The 18,950-nt window shown below is 36.8% G+C and overlaps 1 protein-coding gene across 1 annotated transcript in view; it reads left to right on the top strand.

The window, feature by feature from the left end:
- The window catches only part of galnt17.S (polypeptide N-acetylgalactosaminyltransferase 17 S homeolog), a 160,600-nt gene that overhangs the window by 65,299 nt on the left and 76,351 nt on the right, over positions 1 to 18,950 (top strand). Inside the window, exon 5 of the mRNA XM_041584122.1 lies at positions 11,095 to 11,269. Coding sequence (XP_041440056.1) covers positions 11,095 to 11,269 — 175 coding nt within the window. The remainder of the gene's footprint in view (positions 1 to 11,094; positions 11,270 to 18,950) is intronic.

Here is an 18,950-nt window from a genome sequence, read left to right as displayed (position 1 = left end):
CATCTAAAAGCTGGCATTGTCATGTAGAAGTCAATGGGAACTGGCGTTATCAAATTGTAAATTCTTTATTAACTTTTAGAGGGCTTTGGGGATTCGCTTGTAATCACACACACTTGTAATCAGATTTTCTTTATAAATAAGAGACATTCATGCTTTTTTGAAATGGTTAAGTTTAGGCAAGGTTGAAAAAAACTCTAAAACTACAAAAATCTAAATATTGATGAAGTCACTAGGAAAACTAAACAGATGGCAACCCTAGCCCTTGCACATTGGGGTTCTGATGTTTTCTTTCAAAAAAGTAGTCATGACCTCCTCTAGAATAGAGCATGGTCCCAAGAAGCTTCACTGGATTCTGTCACAGTCAGGGCTGTATTTATTTATAGGCTCTCCAGGGCCCGTGCCTAGGACAGTTTAGTGGAAGGGCTGTCGGAGCCTGTATATAAAAAAAAACACACGCACAAACCCAAAATACAGCCCTGGTCACACTATGTCCAAATGCATACAGAATAAAACCACAAACAAAGAAAGCCTTAAACACACAAGCTATTGTATATTGTTAAGACCCAAATGTATAGAGTTGTGTCACTTTGCATCAACATATTGTTAAAAACACACACATATACTACAGGACAACCCTGACGCACATTTCCCTCCTCACAATGTGGAGCTTTCACACAGTTTTTCTTTATGTAAGTAAGGATAAGGATTAAAGGCTACGGGTAAATTTGCGTGACTACAACTGTTTTCATGTCTCTCTATTTCTTTAACACATTAAGGAGAATAGCACTGCAACTTGTGCTCAGTTTACTACCTCAGATACACATAGGCCTGCATTGGTTAATTTCACACCAAGTTGTGATGCATGCTATATTGTACATGTTTTCTGTTAGTTAGAAATGTGGGGATAAAAATCTGCATTAAAAACATGTTGGTTTGCTCCTATATCTTACACTGTGCAGTGGTTCTGTAAACAAGCACTGGATGCTATTTTTGTTAAACATTTTCTATGAGACACAATATGCAAATACATTTAGAAAATACTTTTAGTGGCACTGAAAATTTTATTGGCAAAGATAGCACCACTCATTGTCTTTTACTTTATTGCATTGTGACTTTATGCAAAGCAAACACTAAACATTGTATTTAAAAACCATTCTCTGCATTTAATTGTCAAGATGACTTGTTGCTGCAGTAATTCGTCATTCGGTGCTTTACAGTTTGCCTTGGAGAACACTGGCAATTAAATTATATGATTCAGACACAGTTGCTTGTCTTTCTTTGCAAAATGTACACCATGCTATGTTTGATATTTTACTAATTGACAAGAAGATTCTTTTGCCCTTTGTTCTCCAGTTAAAGGTTATTATACAATTCTGGCCAATTGTTTTATAAGCAGCACAGGAATCCATCTCGTTATCTGGAAACATGATGAACAGCAGACACACTGTGCTTCCCATCTTACTACTGCAATATTCTGGAGGGTAGAAGGTTAGCTCATTTTTCCTGTATAAACTAGGGCAACCCTTTAGAGAGTTAAAGGAAAGCTGAAGGGAAAATATGAATTAACACATATGTATCCATCTTTTCTTTAAAAAGTAAATCGAATACAAAAAAATAAAGATATGAAGGAAATGTATTATCTGGAAACCTTTTATACAGAAAGAGTCCTATTTAAATTTTGTTGATTTTGTTGATTTGTGTTTTTACTATAATAATAAGTAAATACCCTGCACTTGATAAATAGGCTAGCAGAAATCCATATTGATGGAAAAAGTATTGGACATGTTTTTTTTTTCTGGTTTTAACATTTCTAGTAGACTTAAGGTAGGGTACCCCACATAATGAAAAATACCAGGTCCCAAGCATTCCATACATCATATATACCTATACTGTGTATCTGCGGGCAGCACATTCAGAGAATTGGGCTCATCCAAATGCTTTCAGCAATACAAGCGCCACCACACCTTGAATTGGCAAATTTAGCAAAGGTAGTTCTTGTTGAAGGATCACATGACAAACTCTTAAAGGCATTTCTTAAAAATACAAACAGAGGATATTTTCCGGAGTCATTCCTCATACAAGTACAGGTTCAGAAAAATCTATTCATTTATGGTTTTGCCGTAAAATTATTAAAGAGAGATGAAATGGTGAAAGCTCTAAAAAAAAGCTTGATACTCACATAAATCACATAAATGGTTAATTGGTATTGTGAAGAATTTTACTCCTTTCATAACTGTGCCCCTGCTTCATTTCCATCCATTATAAAAAATAAACAAAGAATAATCCCTGGTATTTATTTTAGCACAGCCATAAAGTTATACCAAATTGCTGTATTTCTGATATTCTTTACCTTGAACACATGAACAGTATAATTGCAAGCTTTAATACCCCTGCATCAGTGCTTCAGTTCATGAAACTATGAGGTGACTTCTGATATGCTCATAGATTTGAACAACGGGTGTTTTATTATTAGACAGGTGTGGGATCCATTATCAAGAAACCTGTTATCCAGAAAGCTCTGAATTACAGAAAGGCAGTCTCCCCCAGACTTCATTCTATCCAAACAATTAAAATTTTTATAAATTATTTCCTTTTTCTCTGTACCTTGTATTTGATCCAAAATAAGATATAATTAATCCTAATTGAAAGCAAAACTAGCCTGTTGGGTTTATATAATGGTTACATGATTTTCTAGTAGACTTTCAAATTAAGAACTGTTATCCGAAAATCCCCAGGTACCAAGCATTCTGGATAACAGGTCCCATACTGTACTCGTATACATTTTACAGTGAGTCATGTAACATAAATGACATCCATAAGCTCCGATTACTAGTGATGAGTGGAATTTTTCTGCAAAAAAGATACCCATATACTCCAATGGGTGAAAAAATTGTCTTGTGACAAAAAGAATCTGACGTGCTGCATCGCAAAACTAAAAAAAATTTGACTACCATAGACTTCAATGCATTTTAGCAAATTTTCGCTGTTTTGCTAATTTTTAGCAAAGTAAAACGGGTCACATTCTCGCTTCACTAATTATAACTGATGACATCACTAAGCACTGTTTATAAGGATATAATTTACAGGATATCCATGGCTTTTGCATATTAAATACACAAAAAAACAGTAATATTCCTGGTTCAGTTTTGGCTTTCTATATTTTCTTTCAGTTTTTACAACACTTTGAGAAGTCTTTTATTCCTTTCTAACATCTTAGCATTAGCCGTGGACTTTGATGTTGAAACCCTTTTAACCATTACCAGCACATCCAGATGGGATCCTATCCTTATAATCTGCTCATGAGTTCTCAAAGAAGCCATATCAGTACTTTCAATTACACCACTGCCAGTACCAACTCTAGTAACTTCCAGTCTTTCTATGATATTACAAGATTTCATTTTCATTTCTCAAAAGGTTTTTCTCCAGAGGGAGCAAAATATATGACAAAAACTACTTTAAGCCTCGTAAAGGGATAATATCATGATTTGTATTTTGTACTTTTAAATAATTTTTTACACTGTGTGCATTTTAGAGATGCACCGAATCCAGGATTTGGCCTTTTTCAGCTGGATTCTGAATACTAGTGCCTGTTATATCCGAATCCTTAAAATGACGTGGCTTTTTGTCATACAAACAAAGTTCTTTCTGACTCTTTGTGGCCTTAATTTGCATACGTGGATTCAGTTTTGGATTCGACTGAAACCTTTGTGAAGGATTCTGCAAATCCCAGAATAGTGGATTTGGTGCATCCCTAGTGTTTTGCAAATAATTCACTCTCAAATTTCAAGTCATATATTCATACCAATATTTTTAGTTTTAATGATAGTGTATGAGCCATCTCAGTTCATTTTGCTCAAACAGTGATCCCAACATCATGCAAGTCCTTTTTGGCAGCAATTGCCTCAGCTATTTCATATTTAGCTCCCTGGCATATATGGCAGAGCTTTCCCCTCCAATTTTTCTTTTTTTGAGTGCTATGCAAACCTAATGCCCTCCGTCTCTCACTGGGTAATAGTATGTAGAATGCAAGGATATTGTTCTTGGAACTCACTGTATCATTATTTACATATAAGAATACGTATGTACTTTCTTTTACAAGTTACTTCAAGTCTAAAGCTAATGGTATATGAAGCATTTTTGCACAATGTAGTCTTCCTGTCAGAGATATGCCTGAAGCTACCCATGCTCCTTCCTATTAATGCTAATTAAAGCTGCCTCACACAGAAAGTATATATAGCTTTTGTTCTGAAAAGGTGTATTGGACTGTTTTACTAACTGGGGGTATTAGAAGTGTTAGGGCTGTGACACATTTGATACACAAAGTGCCCCAGTAAATGGGAGATAGAGTGAATAGTTTTGTCTGTTCCTCCACTTGCTAAAATACAGACTTGTTCACAAGCAAGTACTATAAGCCTGAAACAGAGCAGTGTAGGTATCCTTCAAGAGAGGTATAAATAAGAACTGGTATTTTGTTACCTGTCAGTTATTCTGTGAATATGCTGACTAGATTTTACTTTGTTTGCATGAGATGTTTGTGGGGGAAATTAGAGGTTTTGACATTGTTTCAGTCTGGTTCCACATATTAGTGCTAAGCACAGTTATGCGAAAGTGCAATAAGCATGTTTGGCCTCGAAAACCGATAATTAGTAATTTTACTTGTGGTAATTAATGATGTCTCTAGGGTTGTCTACAAAAATGATGGCATTGCACTGGCACAAATGTAATAAGACGCAAACACTGTTGGACCAAATGGCAGTACGACCATGTAGTTGTGTAGATTTGGAGCTGGCATTGAAAGACCATATGACATGCATAACATTAATAATGGGCGAATAAATTCGCCAGACACGAATTTGCAGTAAATTTCTGTGTTTTGCGGCAAGCAAATTAATTAGTGAAACTGTGGCTGCAATTCACTAGTGAAAAATCCCCCGCGCCGGAAAAAATTGACGCCCTTCAAAATCGGCACGCACATAAAAATTGTTGCACGTCAAAATTATTTGGATGCCCATTGACTTTAATGCAAATAGTTGTGCGTAAAAAAATTGTCGCTCGCCTCAAAATGCTTTTCGCAAATTTGTAGTTGTTTCGCGAATTTTGCGGCACAGATTCACCCATCACTACATAACATATCTTGTGATTGACAAAAGTTTATAAAAATAAGTCCCAGGACTAAATCTTTGATTCAATAAAAGGAAGAGCATGTATGGAAAATTCCAAGTATTCACTGCTTACCTGTATGAACCTGTATGAACCTCATAAAAAGTGTGTACAGTAATCTTGAGTTCTGTTTATATACAGCATATAGACCGATAGATATATACTGTATATACATAAACATATACCTTTTTATAAAAATGTGCAAAGTAAGCAGATGAATATTGCAAAGCAAATAATAGGAATACAGCTCTGGGCACCAATTTATCACTTTTTTGGCAGGAAATGATTTGATATTTCTTTTTATGACCTTTTCAGTCTGCAGGGTTGATCCTAAAGTCATTAGTTTTCTATACAGTTGTCTGTAAGTTACTTTAAAATGTAGTGAATACTAACTAAAAGCATTCAATTAGACAACAAAAAGAACCTCGAGGCCTCTAGCAAACCAGAATCCCTTGCAGAACACAAACACATGGAAAATTGCCATTATAACAATGATATCCATCCTGTATGTGAAACTCCTGCTTTTAAATTGGATTTTCCCCTTGCGCTTCTAACTAAATGGATCTGGCACCTGAGGGAAATTGATATTGTGTACAAGTACAATAGGAAATGCTCTCTAATAGCAATTTTCTGAAGCAGAGGAAGACTCAATCTAATAGGCACTTTCCAATTTTAGGGTATGTAACTTGACTAAGCTTCCTGGCTTTAACCAACTTTATGATGGTGAGTATGTTCATATTTCTAGTTATTTAGCACAGGCAGCATTAATTAACTTATTTTTAGGAAGACACTGCAATTTAGCTACAATTAATGGGAATTCTGCTAGAGAAAACATATACACACCAAAAAGGACTCATATATTCCTCTTAGAATTCAAGTATGATTTTACTTACTTCATATCAAATATATCAATGAACACTATATGGGTAAAATTTTTCCTTTAGAGTTAATAATGAAAGGAGGGCACACCAAAACTTTCAAAAAATAGCGAGAGGTGCAGAAACAAATGTTACCCCTACTGCAGGTAACCTATATCAATAATTTATATCTGCATGTTTGCACATAAAAGTAAAAATTATTTTTTCAAACCACCCTCTCTTCAAATTGTATTTATGTTGAGTGTGCAAACATGCAGATATAAAATTTTTCCTTTGTTCCTCTGGGCATGGCAGATTGAGCCCTCAGTTATAGTTATGTATTTTATTTTTTCCCACTGCAAAACTGGCATTTGCTGAAGTTACCACACATTTGACAGGAATATGACAGGGGAAACATACACTGCATCCAACTGTTTCCTAGTGCTTCTCTTACAATTATTTAATATTAAAAGTACTTAAAGGACCAGTAACATAAAAAAAAAAAATTCTACTTAACGGAAAAAAAAAACCACCAAGGCAGTTTTAACTTTAAATTTGCAAAGTCTTTATAAAGAAATTACTCCTATCTCCTATAGAAGGCAGGGAAGAGAAATCAAGTGTCGCACGTTGGATCGTCGCTCTGACGCAGTTTCTGAAGAGGAGCGCTAAGTAATTGCTTACTAAAGACTTTGCGAATTTAAAGTTAAAACTGTCTTGGTGGGGGTTTTTTCGTTAAGTAGAAACAAATTTTTTAAAAAAAAACGATTTATGTTACTGGTCTTTTAAGCAGATTATGGGCTAAAACAATATAGGACCAAATGTGAAATACACAATTGCAATTACAATTAGGGATGCACTGAATCCACTATTTTGGATTGCGAAAGATTCGGCCGAATACCCAACCAAATCCTAATTTGCATATGCAAATTAGGGGTGGGAAGGGGAAAAAAAATTTACTGCCTTGTTTTGTTTTGTGACAAAAAGTCAAGTGATTTCCCTCACCACCCATAATTTGCATATTCAAATTAGGATTCAGATTCGGTGGGGCCGAACGATTCGGCCAAATCCTGCTGAAAAAGGCCGAATCCCGAACCGAATCCTGGATTCAGTGCATCCCTAATTACAATGCAGAAATGTGTTTTTGTTCTGCTAATTGTAGGTATGTACACATTATGGGTTAGACTCTGCCTTGCTTCTCTTCAGATGATATCAGAGGCTTTGCAGTCTATATGTATTCATAAGGACACCCATCAAAGTTTTTAACAATTGTTGTCTCTAGCAGCGGCAGATTTTCATTAGGCTTGGGGAGACTAAGCCTCCCTAACCCCATTTGCCCAAAAAGTCCCCCCCAAAGCAATCACTTTAAAACAAAAAAATCCTCTGACTGAACGATGTGCCTATTTGAGGTTGTCGGGGGAAGGGGACAGAAGGGTGCTGCTGACTAGTGTCTGAACTATTAAGTTAGGTGTTAGATGAAACTTACAAAAAGTGTGAAAAAGTGATGCAGTCATTATGGTACCATTGTGATTAGATCACTCTTTCATACCTCTGTGAGCTTCAGATAGCACGTAACACCTCTAATAGCACAATGGAACCAATTGGATATTGGTGACCGTTTCCTTAAGGGGTTAAAGGCCTTTTATCCTTAGCTCAAATAAATATGCCAATCTTTATTAATGGAGTGCTGTCTCAATTTGTATCATCGTTTAGACTCCAGCATACATGGCTTTAATGTATTTTCACATTCCTCTGGATCAGCTAAGGGTCTATTAATAAGCCATCTGTATTTTAAATTACTTAAATAATAAATGAATTGATTAAAAAATATTTCTTCTGGTATCTGTGTTTATTTTCAGAGAATGTATTTACATTAGATAATTAGGGGCACTCTTTGTATGCATATTATATATTCACATATAGTTGTATAAATCAGTTAGTTTAGTTATCATTTTTAACTAGTGAAATATATTCACATGTCACGCTCATTTGTCTCATCAAAAGGGCAGTAGGTGAATAGTGCCGGCTGACTTGAAAATCTGCTCATGGGATTAAAGTACTCTGGCAATGTATAAGCATATTCAATTATTTTACCAATATGATGTCATCCAGTAAATGATTAACATTAAACAGATGCTGATCCTTATTCTAGGCTCTGCCAGTTGCGTGGTGCTTCTGCTTAGCAAGGTCATGGCTTCAAACGTTTTCATCAATGTGCTAACCATACGTAAGGTTTTATTGAGTGGCATTTATATTCATTATACTGTCTGCATTTTCTTTGATTCATATCACATTAAATACCTCATCATTTTTCTACCAGAATATTTTAAAAATTGCATTTTTAAATAACTGCAGTATAAAATATTTAAAGTTAGCACCTTTATTTTAAAGGCAATAACTGTTTTCCTGCAAAGAATGACACAATTGCACTTTTTTACTGTGTTAAACTAAAATTGGAAACTGCTATTTCACAAAACAGTTTTCAGGCATTCCCTTTTGCAAAACAGTTTGCAGACATTCTCTAGTTGAGACTAGTTGAGACTATTTGGGCTGCTGGTAAGAGGAGTAATATTTGCAGCCCTGGGTCATAGATAGGGATGTCGCGGACTGTTCGCCCGCGAACTAATTCGCGCGAACATCGACTATTCGCGTTCGGCGAATGTTCGCGAACGTCGCGCGACGTTCGCCAATTTGGGTTCGCCTTAGCTGGCGCTTATTTTTGCCCTCTCACCCCAGACCAGCAGATACATGGCAGCCAATCAGGAAGCTCTCCCTCCTGGACCACCCCCACACCCCCTGGACCACTCCCCTTCCATATATAAACTGAAGCCCTGCAGCGTTTTTTCATTCTGCCTGTGTGTGCTTGGAAGAGCTAGTGTAGGGAGAGAGCTGTTAGTGATTTGAGGGACAGTTGATAGTAACTTTGCTGGCTAGTAATCTACTTGATACTGCTCTGTATTGTAGGGACAGAACTCTGCAGGGATTTGAGGGACATTTTAGGTTAGGTAGCTTTGCTGGCTAGTAATCTACCTTCTACTGCAGTGCTCTGTATGTAGCTGCTGTGGGCAGCTGTCCTGCTGCTGATCTCTCATCTGCATCTGTTCTTCAAACAACTGCCACCTAGCTGTGTGATCTTTTTCACATTCTGTCTAAATATCAAAAATAATACCGTCTCCAGAAACACCACCTGAGTGACGTTTTCCAAGCAACAATAATATATTCCGTATCCACTGCTGTAGTGTATACGTTGCCCTTGCAGGCATTGTTTGCCCAGTCTGTAACCAAGTGCCACCTAGCTGTGTGAGCTTTTTCACATTCCGTGTCCAGAAACATCACCTGAGTGACGTAGTGTGATTTCTGCCCTTTACAGCACAAAACGCAGCGCTGTGTCAACAATGGATTTTTCAGATACATTTTTGCCCTTGATCCCCCTCTGGCATGCCACTGTCCAGGTCGTTGCACCCTTTAAACAACTTTAAAATCATTTTTCTGGCCAGAAATGTCTTTTCTAGCTTTTAAAATTCGCCTTCCCATTGAAGTCTATGGGGTTCGCGACGTTCGCGAACTATTCGCATGTTTTGTCGCAAGTTCGCGAATATGTTCGCGAACATTTTTTCCGCCGTTCGCTACATCCCTAGTCATAGAAATAGAGGATGCTATTAGATGAGGTATTTGCATATAATAAAACTATCACATATCTGAAGCTATTCTTCAAGATACCAGCTCTCAATGGGGGTCAATTATCAACACTGGGCAAAATTTACCATGGGCAGTTACCCATGACAACCAATCAAATTATTGTATTCATTGTTCTACCTGCAGCTGCCCGAAAAAGCCAAGCACTGATTGGTTGCAATGAGTTACTGCCCACAGGCAAATTTGCCCAGTGTTTATAAATGAGCTCCAATTTTACAGTGTGTAACTGTGGCATGTACCAGCATTCCCTTACTTGCTGCAAACATTACTCCTCTTACCAGCAGCCCAGATTGTCTCAACTAGAGAATGTCTGCAAACTGTTTTGGAAAAGTGAATGCCTGAAAACTGCTAATAAAGATGGAATGCTAGCACAACAAAAAACAAATAGTAGCTTGCCATTGTCACACCTCACAGTAGTAGGATAATTCTCTATACCTATGAACCTCCTTTGCAGGTCTCCCAGACTGCACATCATTTCTGTTACTTGTCTCAAAAAACAGCACTGCTAAAAGCAAGAAAAGAACACAAAATCTGACAAATGTCTTTCATGTTGTTCTGCCCTTACAAAACAAAAATTACACTACATGACATTGATAAACATTCCTTTTCTGTGCTTTTTGGTTTGTTACAATAATTCTAACAAGAGATGCTTGAATATGTTGTTTCCTTGCACTCAAAAAATACAATATATATTGTATGTTACCTAAAAAATATATGCAGTCTTTTTCACACAAATATATGAAGGCATCTAATTCACACTTTAGATATATCAGTGGGAGTAAAGGTGAGGTTATGCATGGCAGATGCTTTAATAAAAGGATAACTTAATCCCTCCTCCCCCCAATTATGTATAGGTATGCTGCCAGGGCAATCTCAACCAATATGCATGCATCACGAATATCAAACAGTTTGTTGATCATGTGTAGCATGGTCCATTGGCAGATGGTGAAAGGAGCAGGAGCTGGAGGTCCTCCTCCTTCTGTTCCAAGGATTCAGGCAGTCAGCCTGGACAAACGTAACAAAAAAATGTTGTAATAAAACATATGGCTTCGGTGCATTTAGGCTGTGGACCAAGAAGGTCTTTCTGAGTTTGATGAGTAAGTGGCACAAGGAAGTTCGGTTCTTCACCAGGAAATGTGTATATTGTATTTGGGAGTAAAAAGATTTTTAATTAATATGGTCTCTGAACAGTTAAGAATAAGCAACATTATATATTTTTGTAAAAGAGCTGTTGTAGAATAGACCATTGAAAATATCTTTTACTTTCAGGTTTAACTGTGGAATCAAAGAATAGGTAACTAGTACATACATTTGAGGAAATTTTATAGCAAGTCCCTTATTATTAAAATGTGATCTCATATTTCTATGTCTGTTTTATCCACAGAAGAGTTAAAGGGGCCTCTGGAAGAATACGTTCACAAGAGATATCCTGGTTTAGTTAAAGTTGTCCGAAATCAGAAAAGAGAAGGGCTGATTCGTGCTCGGATAGAAGGCTGGAAAGTCGCTACAGGACAAGTCACTGGCTTTTTTGATGCTCATGTAGAATTCACTGCTGGCTGGTAGGTTAATAAATACTTGCACATAATGAAAAAAATGTAAAGTTACTTTGCAGTTTGTTATAAAGAGTGTGCAGTATTATTTTTTGCATATCCTTTCTTAGGCTGCTGTGAATATTTATTGAAGTGGTTTTAGAGGTTTTTGAAACCACGACTAAACTCACAAACTGTAAAACCACGACTGTAATTGCATTTATTAAAATATCAGAATATACAAAGAACGTGACTAAATAACTATAACAAAGCAGTCTACAATAAATTCTTTTGAATTACAGAAATAAGAAAAAAGCCAGCAAGCAGAAGGAAATGATTAAAGGATATTTCAGAATGTTGTGAATGTTATGATTTGAAAAAAGCAACTGTGGTCTTCTCTTTTCTTTTTTTTAACTTTACTGCCAGGAGAGTTTTCCAATTATATGCACATTTATCAGAATGTTAATAGGAAAGATTTATAATAGAAATGCAGGTGATAGTAAGAGTAATATCAAAAGATTTCACAATAGCAAAATAAATAGTTTGAAAGAAAAAAAACAACTTAAAGAAGAAATTTAAGGAATTGCACAATTCCCTTGCAGTTGCAAGAGAGATGTGGATTATTTGGACAAAATGGAGTCTATGGGAGACAGCCTTTCTGAATTTCAGAGCATTCTGGACCAAGCGGATCCCATACCTGTATTTAAATTATATTACCAATAAATACTTGATACCCTTCAAGAGATTTTAATCACCATCAGTTTCAAAGCGAACAATTTTTTTTTCTCTGCCTGACTAATTTCTCCTTTGTACACCATTAACATATACTTTGCAACCAACCAGAAAAAGGTTGCATGCCGTGATGATTGCGACAAGTGAATGTATTAATGAAAAATCTATTAGTTTGCGTAAAAAATATGCCACCTTCAAGCTGGTCGTAAGAATGCGTAACACAGAAATAATTTTTACAATGTAACAATAATAATAAATTAACATTATTGCACTGGAGAAAGCAATTTTTAATGTAATTTTAAAAAGTTGGGTTTTATTATTATACTGTTGGTATACTGGACATAAAAGGGCAGATTTATCAAAGGTCTAGTGATAGAGGTTTTTTTACCTCGAATAAACTTGCTTTTCCCTTGCTAAATAGTCATCCAATGTTATTTTGAAGTTATGCAATGTATCTGCCAGTACAACCCCTTCAAACTGATAATATTCATTACTTTGGACTTCTAGACCTGGAGCCTATGAGCCTTTAATGGTTTGATTGCCTGTTGTAGCTCTTTAGTAATCAATGGGTTAAGAGAACAATGTTGTCTGTTCTAATGGCTGGATTGGTTTTTGTAATTTTTTAATTTATGAAGTTGATTGTACTAGTCTGCAAGCATATTTTCTATCTCTTTTGTGTTATATTCTTTGACTTTGGTGTAATACTGCTTGGGATGCTATGGTTTGAATGTTGATTGATTTCCAACCGGATGAACCAGCGCCAGTAAATATTGTACTGCCTGTACTGCTGTAAAATATAGGGATATATTAACCGTTATATAGGGAGGTTCATGACCATATAAAAGCATGGGCCAAAGGGGTACATTATTTATTATAATACACAAGTTTAAATCACATGACAGAAATAACATCACTAAGCATCAATAACTGATGACATCACAAAGTAAAGTTTATAATTATATAATTTACATATTATCATGGCTTTTGTGTATTTCCGTTGTGACTGGGCTATGATTGGACCATATTAGGAGTTCTGTATTTGTATGTTAGATTTTGTAGAGTGCACTTATCTGTAAGAAGTCAATGCATGCATACATGGAGATAGCTGAGAAGTAATAAGTAAAGTCTAGTTCATCAAGGTGGAGATATCCCCATACATCATACATATCTTCTATATGTAATATTGGACCCAACTTATGTAATATCACCCTTGTTGAATCTGTTTGGCCCTTTTGGTTACTTTTTAATTTTTTTGTGATGTATTTAGGCCTTATAATTCCACAGTTGCATAATAGGTGTTGATGAATTGTCATAGTACATTAATATATTTATCTTCTTTTATTTGTGAAAAAGATACCAGGACTTATTCACAAAGTTGTTGTGCACATAAACCATTCAATGCCATAACCTTGTTGCACTTGTCTAGTTGCAATTACCATCAGTTCATCAACCTCACCTCCTATTCCAAGTCAATGCAAGTGTGTCTATTGACACAGTGGAAACCTACAAAGCTGGCAGAAATGTTAGGGTTCTCACTTTGGGCTGAGTTGTTAGGGCACAGCACACATGCACATATATAATTGTGTTACCATGTTTTGTTTTCAAATTATTTTTGTATTGCCATAAATACCTACATGCTTACTGATTATATGGTTATAATTCTAGTGGCAGTGAAATGAGATGCTTTAATAGTAAATGGCAGAATGGGGGAAAAAATAATAGATCTTGTTTCACTGTAACCACTGTGGTTTTATTTGTTCTTGTAGAATACTGTAATAGCTGTTGGTTAAGTCATAAAAAGAGTGTTGGCTATGATTATTTGTTCTGTTCAAAAAAAATTTTTTTGTTAGGTAGTATATTTATACAGGGGTACTGAATATTTTTCAGAAGGGTGACTACTTTTTATGCAAAAAGTTCAGATAATGGGAGGTTTAAAAAAAACACATTTTTTAATGGGTGTCGTAAGTGTTATTACATACAATGAAAACTTGTTATAGTCCCTCTAATGTATAATAACTGTACCCTCATTTCTGTTTATGCCTTTTAAAGCACGATGTACATTTGAGGTGCTATACAGTATAAATATAATATAAATAAATGCAATACAAATACAGTAAGTAATAAATAGATTGACAAAAAGGATATGATTCAAGTAAATTAATATAAAAAGCAAAGTTATTGTAAAAACAGAAGAAATCATGAGTGAAACAGTCTTTTGTGGCTGTTGGTTCAGCTGCTAAATTCTTCAATAGGTTAACAAACATATTACTTATATTAAATATGCACAAAATTACATTGAGCATGTTTTCTTCTTTAATTAGTTGTATATTACATTCCCCAATGAGTCAGACTTTTGTTGTCTTCTTTTAGATGCTAGTGTTGTTCTGAAGTGCTCTTTGGAGTGTACTTTGAAGACTTTTAGATGAAAACATCACAAGCTGATGAAGCAGCAAGAAGTGTGTTTTAAAACCATCAATAGACTGGATAGTGAACACATATAAATAAGAGGTTTGATAAAAAAAAGAAGACCCAAATAAACATTGTATTATTAACATGTTAAAATATTAACACTATTAATAACAGTATTATGACTATTATTAATATGTACACTATAATAATAATAATAATAATAATAATAATAATAATAATAATAATAATAATAATAATTAATAGTAGACGTGGTATTAATATTATTATTATTATTATTATTATATTAAAAATAAAATAAGGTAATTTCTGTTACATGGTTAAGGTCAGTTCTTTTACAAGATTGTCCCTCTTCTTAACATTTATTTAAGTATTCTGGGGTTGGTTAGAACTCCAAATAACTTTTTTCAAACAGACGGCTAAGAGGAGATTCAGTTAAATTGACCTTTAACCACCGCTTCCGCTTGTAGCATCATCCTGATTGGTAAGATTCAAGTATAGGAGAAGGAAGAGGAACTCCAGCAGTATTACTGCAAACAACTTTTCATTCCAGGCAGTGGTAGACACAACATGTTTCGGGTTCAATACCCTTTATCAAGTGATAAAGGGTGTTGAACCCGAAACATGTTGTGTTTACCACTGCCTGGAATAACTGCTGGAGTTCCTCTTCCTTCTCCTATACTTGGATCTTTTGCAGCAGTGGCAGCACAGAGCAACTATTAAGGAATTGGACGCATATCATTTGGAAAAGCTGTGCTAACCACCATTCCCCTCTTCTATTTTGGGATTGGTAAGATTCCTCACTGTCAATGTACCTCCAAATTATCCACATATTCTGCTAACAGGTAAATATGCCTAGTCTGAAAAGTGTATTTCTTTGAGACCTGTAGGTGGGGGACAGACCCATAGTAGGAAAAGCTACTGTAGGTTATTTGGAGTTCTGCTAAAAAGTTATGGTAAATGACTGGTCTGACGCAGAGGTCGTTACTGCAAAAGTTAAGGTGCTTTGATTGTAACACGACATGTTTCGGGCAGAGCTCTTTTTTAAGTGTTTTCAAAGTGTTAAGGTGGCCATACACGGGCCGATAAAAGCTGTCGACAGACCGAGTCGGCAGCTTATTGGCCCGTGTATGGGGGCCCCCGACGGGCTTCCCCGATCGAGATCTGGCCGAAAGTCGGCCAGATCTCGATCAGATGGGGTTAAAAATCCCGTCGGATCGCGGCCGCATCTGTTCATTGATGCGGTCCCGCGATCCGACCGCCCGTTTGCGAACGTGAAGGATCCGATCGTTGGGCCCTAGGGCCCACGATCGGATCAGCCCGATATTGCCCACCTCAAGGTGGGCATATCGGAGGGAGATCCGCTCGTTTGGCGACATCGCCAAACGAGCGGATCTATCCGTGTATGGCCACCTTTAGCAAACAGTCATTCAGTAATATGCAAATTATTAACATGGCATGTAGATCTACCACTTTGGGTCTTATTATTGGTTAAAGCGTGTAGTGTAAGCAAGCATCCAAAGAATTAAAATTGCAAACATTTCTGAAAATGCTAACGTTCAAGAAATTATTTAAATTGGCTCCAAAACATTTTACAGCCAAATTCCTCAATAATGTTCACTCTGCAAGTATCTATTTCAGATATAAATGGCACTTTACTTCCAAAATGCATATATTTTTTATAAATATGTTACTTATATAAACAACAAAATAATACATTACAAAATGTTATAGTTCATGTTTATCATTATCAGTATGTATACTTTGTGACTTTTAATATTCTTTTATTTCGCTGTAGGGGGCAGATTTATCAAGTATTATATATATATATAACCACATCAATAAAGTGAATAACCAATCTCTCAAACTATGCAAACAATCTTCATGATCTGTAAACATTTTTTTTTGGCTAAATCATTACCCAAACTCAGAAAAAATTGACCTGTCAACCAGAAAAGAGCTGTTTAATAAAAGTCCCTTTCAAATTAAACATGATACACAATTTTTTTTTTAATTATTATTATTGCTTTGCTGCAATTAATAAAGATTTCTAATTAATTCTATCCAAAACTCTAGAATGCTAAAAATATAGGGGGCAAATTCAATGAACTACGAAAATGTACCAGTGATGGCTTCGCTCACATCGCAACACTTCGACAGGCGTAGATTCACCATGACAACGATAATTCACTAAAATCCGAAGTTGCGTCCAGGGCGCCGAACGCTGACGAAGTTGTGTTAGCATTACTGCGTGAATCAAAGTTAGGCTAGCGTCGGCTAATTTGCATACGGCAGGAAGTTAAAGTACAATGGATGTATATGTTGCAGTAAATACATTACACTATACAAGCTCGGGAAAACTTAATAAAATAAAATAGAGTTGTTATATTGCTCTACACATGAGCCCAGTGTATAGTTTATGTGCCATATGTTAGGAAATGAAGGGGGGAAGCCGGTTACCCCAAATAAAATGTACGCTCTTTTTCAGCCAATCACTCTGAAAAAGGAAAAGACGCTAGCGTTTTTTGGGACTTTTCAACTTTTTTTTAGGAACTCCTATCTACTCTATTGCACTTCGCCTGGTCTGAGGTGGCAAAGGCAAGTCTGGCGCAAGAGTTAACATTCAGTAAAATCCACACTAAGTCTTGTGAAACTGTTCAAGCTGTTGAATCTTTGAAGTACAGAGAAAGCCCATCCTGTTCCCTGCCAAGCTGCTTTATAAGGCTTTATATACACATCATGCAGCCTTTTTAATTCATAGCCCAGTCACATGTTGCAGCCCACCAGTTCTCAGTGATACCAATTATATCGTAATTTTCAGAGCAAGCAATTAACTCTAGCTCTCCAATTTTACATGATAAACTCCATGCATTTGCCAGCATACAGTGGAGGTTACTACTTTCCTTTTGAAATTTACATTACTTAATGGAGAATTATGAGTTAGTATTAGCTTGTTTTTCCTGTAACAGAGAGACCTGCTTAGCTGGTAAACTGTATGCCGCCCATGACTCCTTACTAATGCCACTTCCCTGTCTACCCTAGGTTACCCATAATTCTTTATCTCATCCCCCCCTTACCTCCTCCAACCTCTTAGCTATTCTTTCCCTTAGCACAGTGGTCCCCCTTCCATTGAGGTGCAATCTATCACAAATATATAGTTTGTACCCCAAGGAAAAATCAGCCCAGTACTCTAGGAACCCAAACACTTCCTTCCTACACCAAGGGGCAGATGTACGAAGGGTCGAATTTCGAAGTGGAATTTCGAATATCGAAGTCGAAGGATTTTTCACCGAATTTAGAGTTCGAACGATTCGAATGATTTTCCTTCGATGTACAAAGACTTAGAAAATGGTTTTAGAAGGTCCCCATAGGCTAACATAGCACTTTGGCAGGTTTAATTTAGTGAAGTATTGAAGTCAAAGTTTTTTTAAAGAGACAGTACTTTGATTATGGAATGGTCGAATATTCGAACGATTTATACTTCGAAACAAAGTCAAAGCAAATTCGAAGTCATAGTATCCTATTCGATGGTCTAAGTATTCAAAAAATTACTTCGAAATTCAAACTTTTTTAACTTCGAAAATTCACTCGAACCTTAGTAAATCTGCCCCCAAGACTTGAGACATGCATTTAGCCCCCTAAACTCCCACTGTCTTCCGAAACTTGCACGCGGCACATGCAAAATTTCAGTGGAAGACCTTCCTTTAATCTTAGAGCCTAGATCCCGGAACTCACTCTTTAAGGTCTACCATTAATTTTGTCGTTAGTACAGCATAGTACAGCCTAGTAAGCTAGGTCAAAAAAGACACACATCCATCAAGTTCAACCTTTAAGTCTATATACAACCTGCCTAACTGCTAGTTGATCCAGAGGAAGGCAAGACAATTAGATACTAAGGCAGCTGGGTCATTCCCATCCCCACACAATAATTTGTCTACCTGATCAACCACATGCCTAACCCTGACACCAGGAAGATATCAAACTGTTCGGTTGTAGCGATTCAGATGACAGATTACCCTATCCACTTTTCTAATAATTGAATCCCCTATCACCACTTTAAGGTGGCCATACACGGGCCGATAAAAGCTGCCGACAGACCGAGTCGGCAGCTTATTGGCCCGTGTATGGGGGCCCCCGACGGGCTTCCCCGATCGAGATCTGGCCGAAAGTCGGCCAGATCTCGATCGGATGGGGTTAAAAATCCCGTCGGATCGCGGCCGCATCTGTTCGTTGATGCGGTCCCGCGATCCGACCGCCCGTTTGCGAACGTGAAGGATCCGATCGTTGGGCCCTAGGGCCCACGATCGGATCAGCCCGATATTGCCCACCTCAAGGTGGGCATATCGGAGGGAGATCCGCTCATTTGGCGACATCGCCAAACGAGCGGATCTATCCGTGTATGGCCACCTTTAGACCTGGCTCTGCTCTCCTCCCCACCACTACTAGAGAACCTGGTCTCCCAGCTGTTAGAGAGATCAGCCCCATCTAGGACTTCCAATCCAGAGTTTTCACTCCCATCTTCTTCACACAATTTGGCAAATATGTTGGGATG

The sequence above is a fragment of the Xenopus laevis genome, chromosome 2S, assembly GCF_017654675.1.
Source record: "Xenopus laevis strain J_2021 chromosome 2S, Xenopus_laevis_v10.1, whole genome shotgun sequence".
NCBI lineage: Eukaryota > Metazoa > Chordata > Amphibia > Anura > Pipidae > Xenopus > Xenopus laevis.
This window is presented reverse-complemented; position numbering and strand designations above follow the sequence as displayed.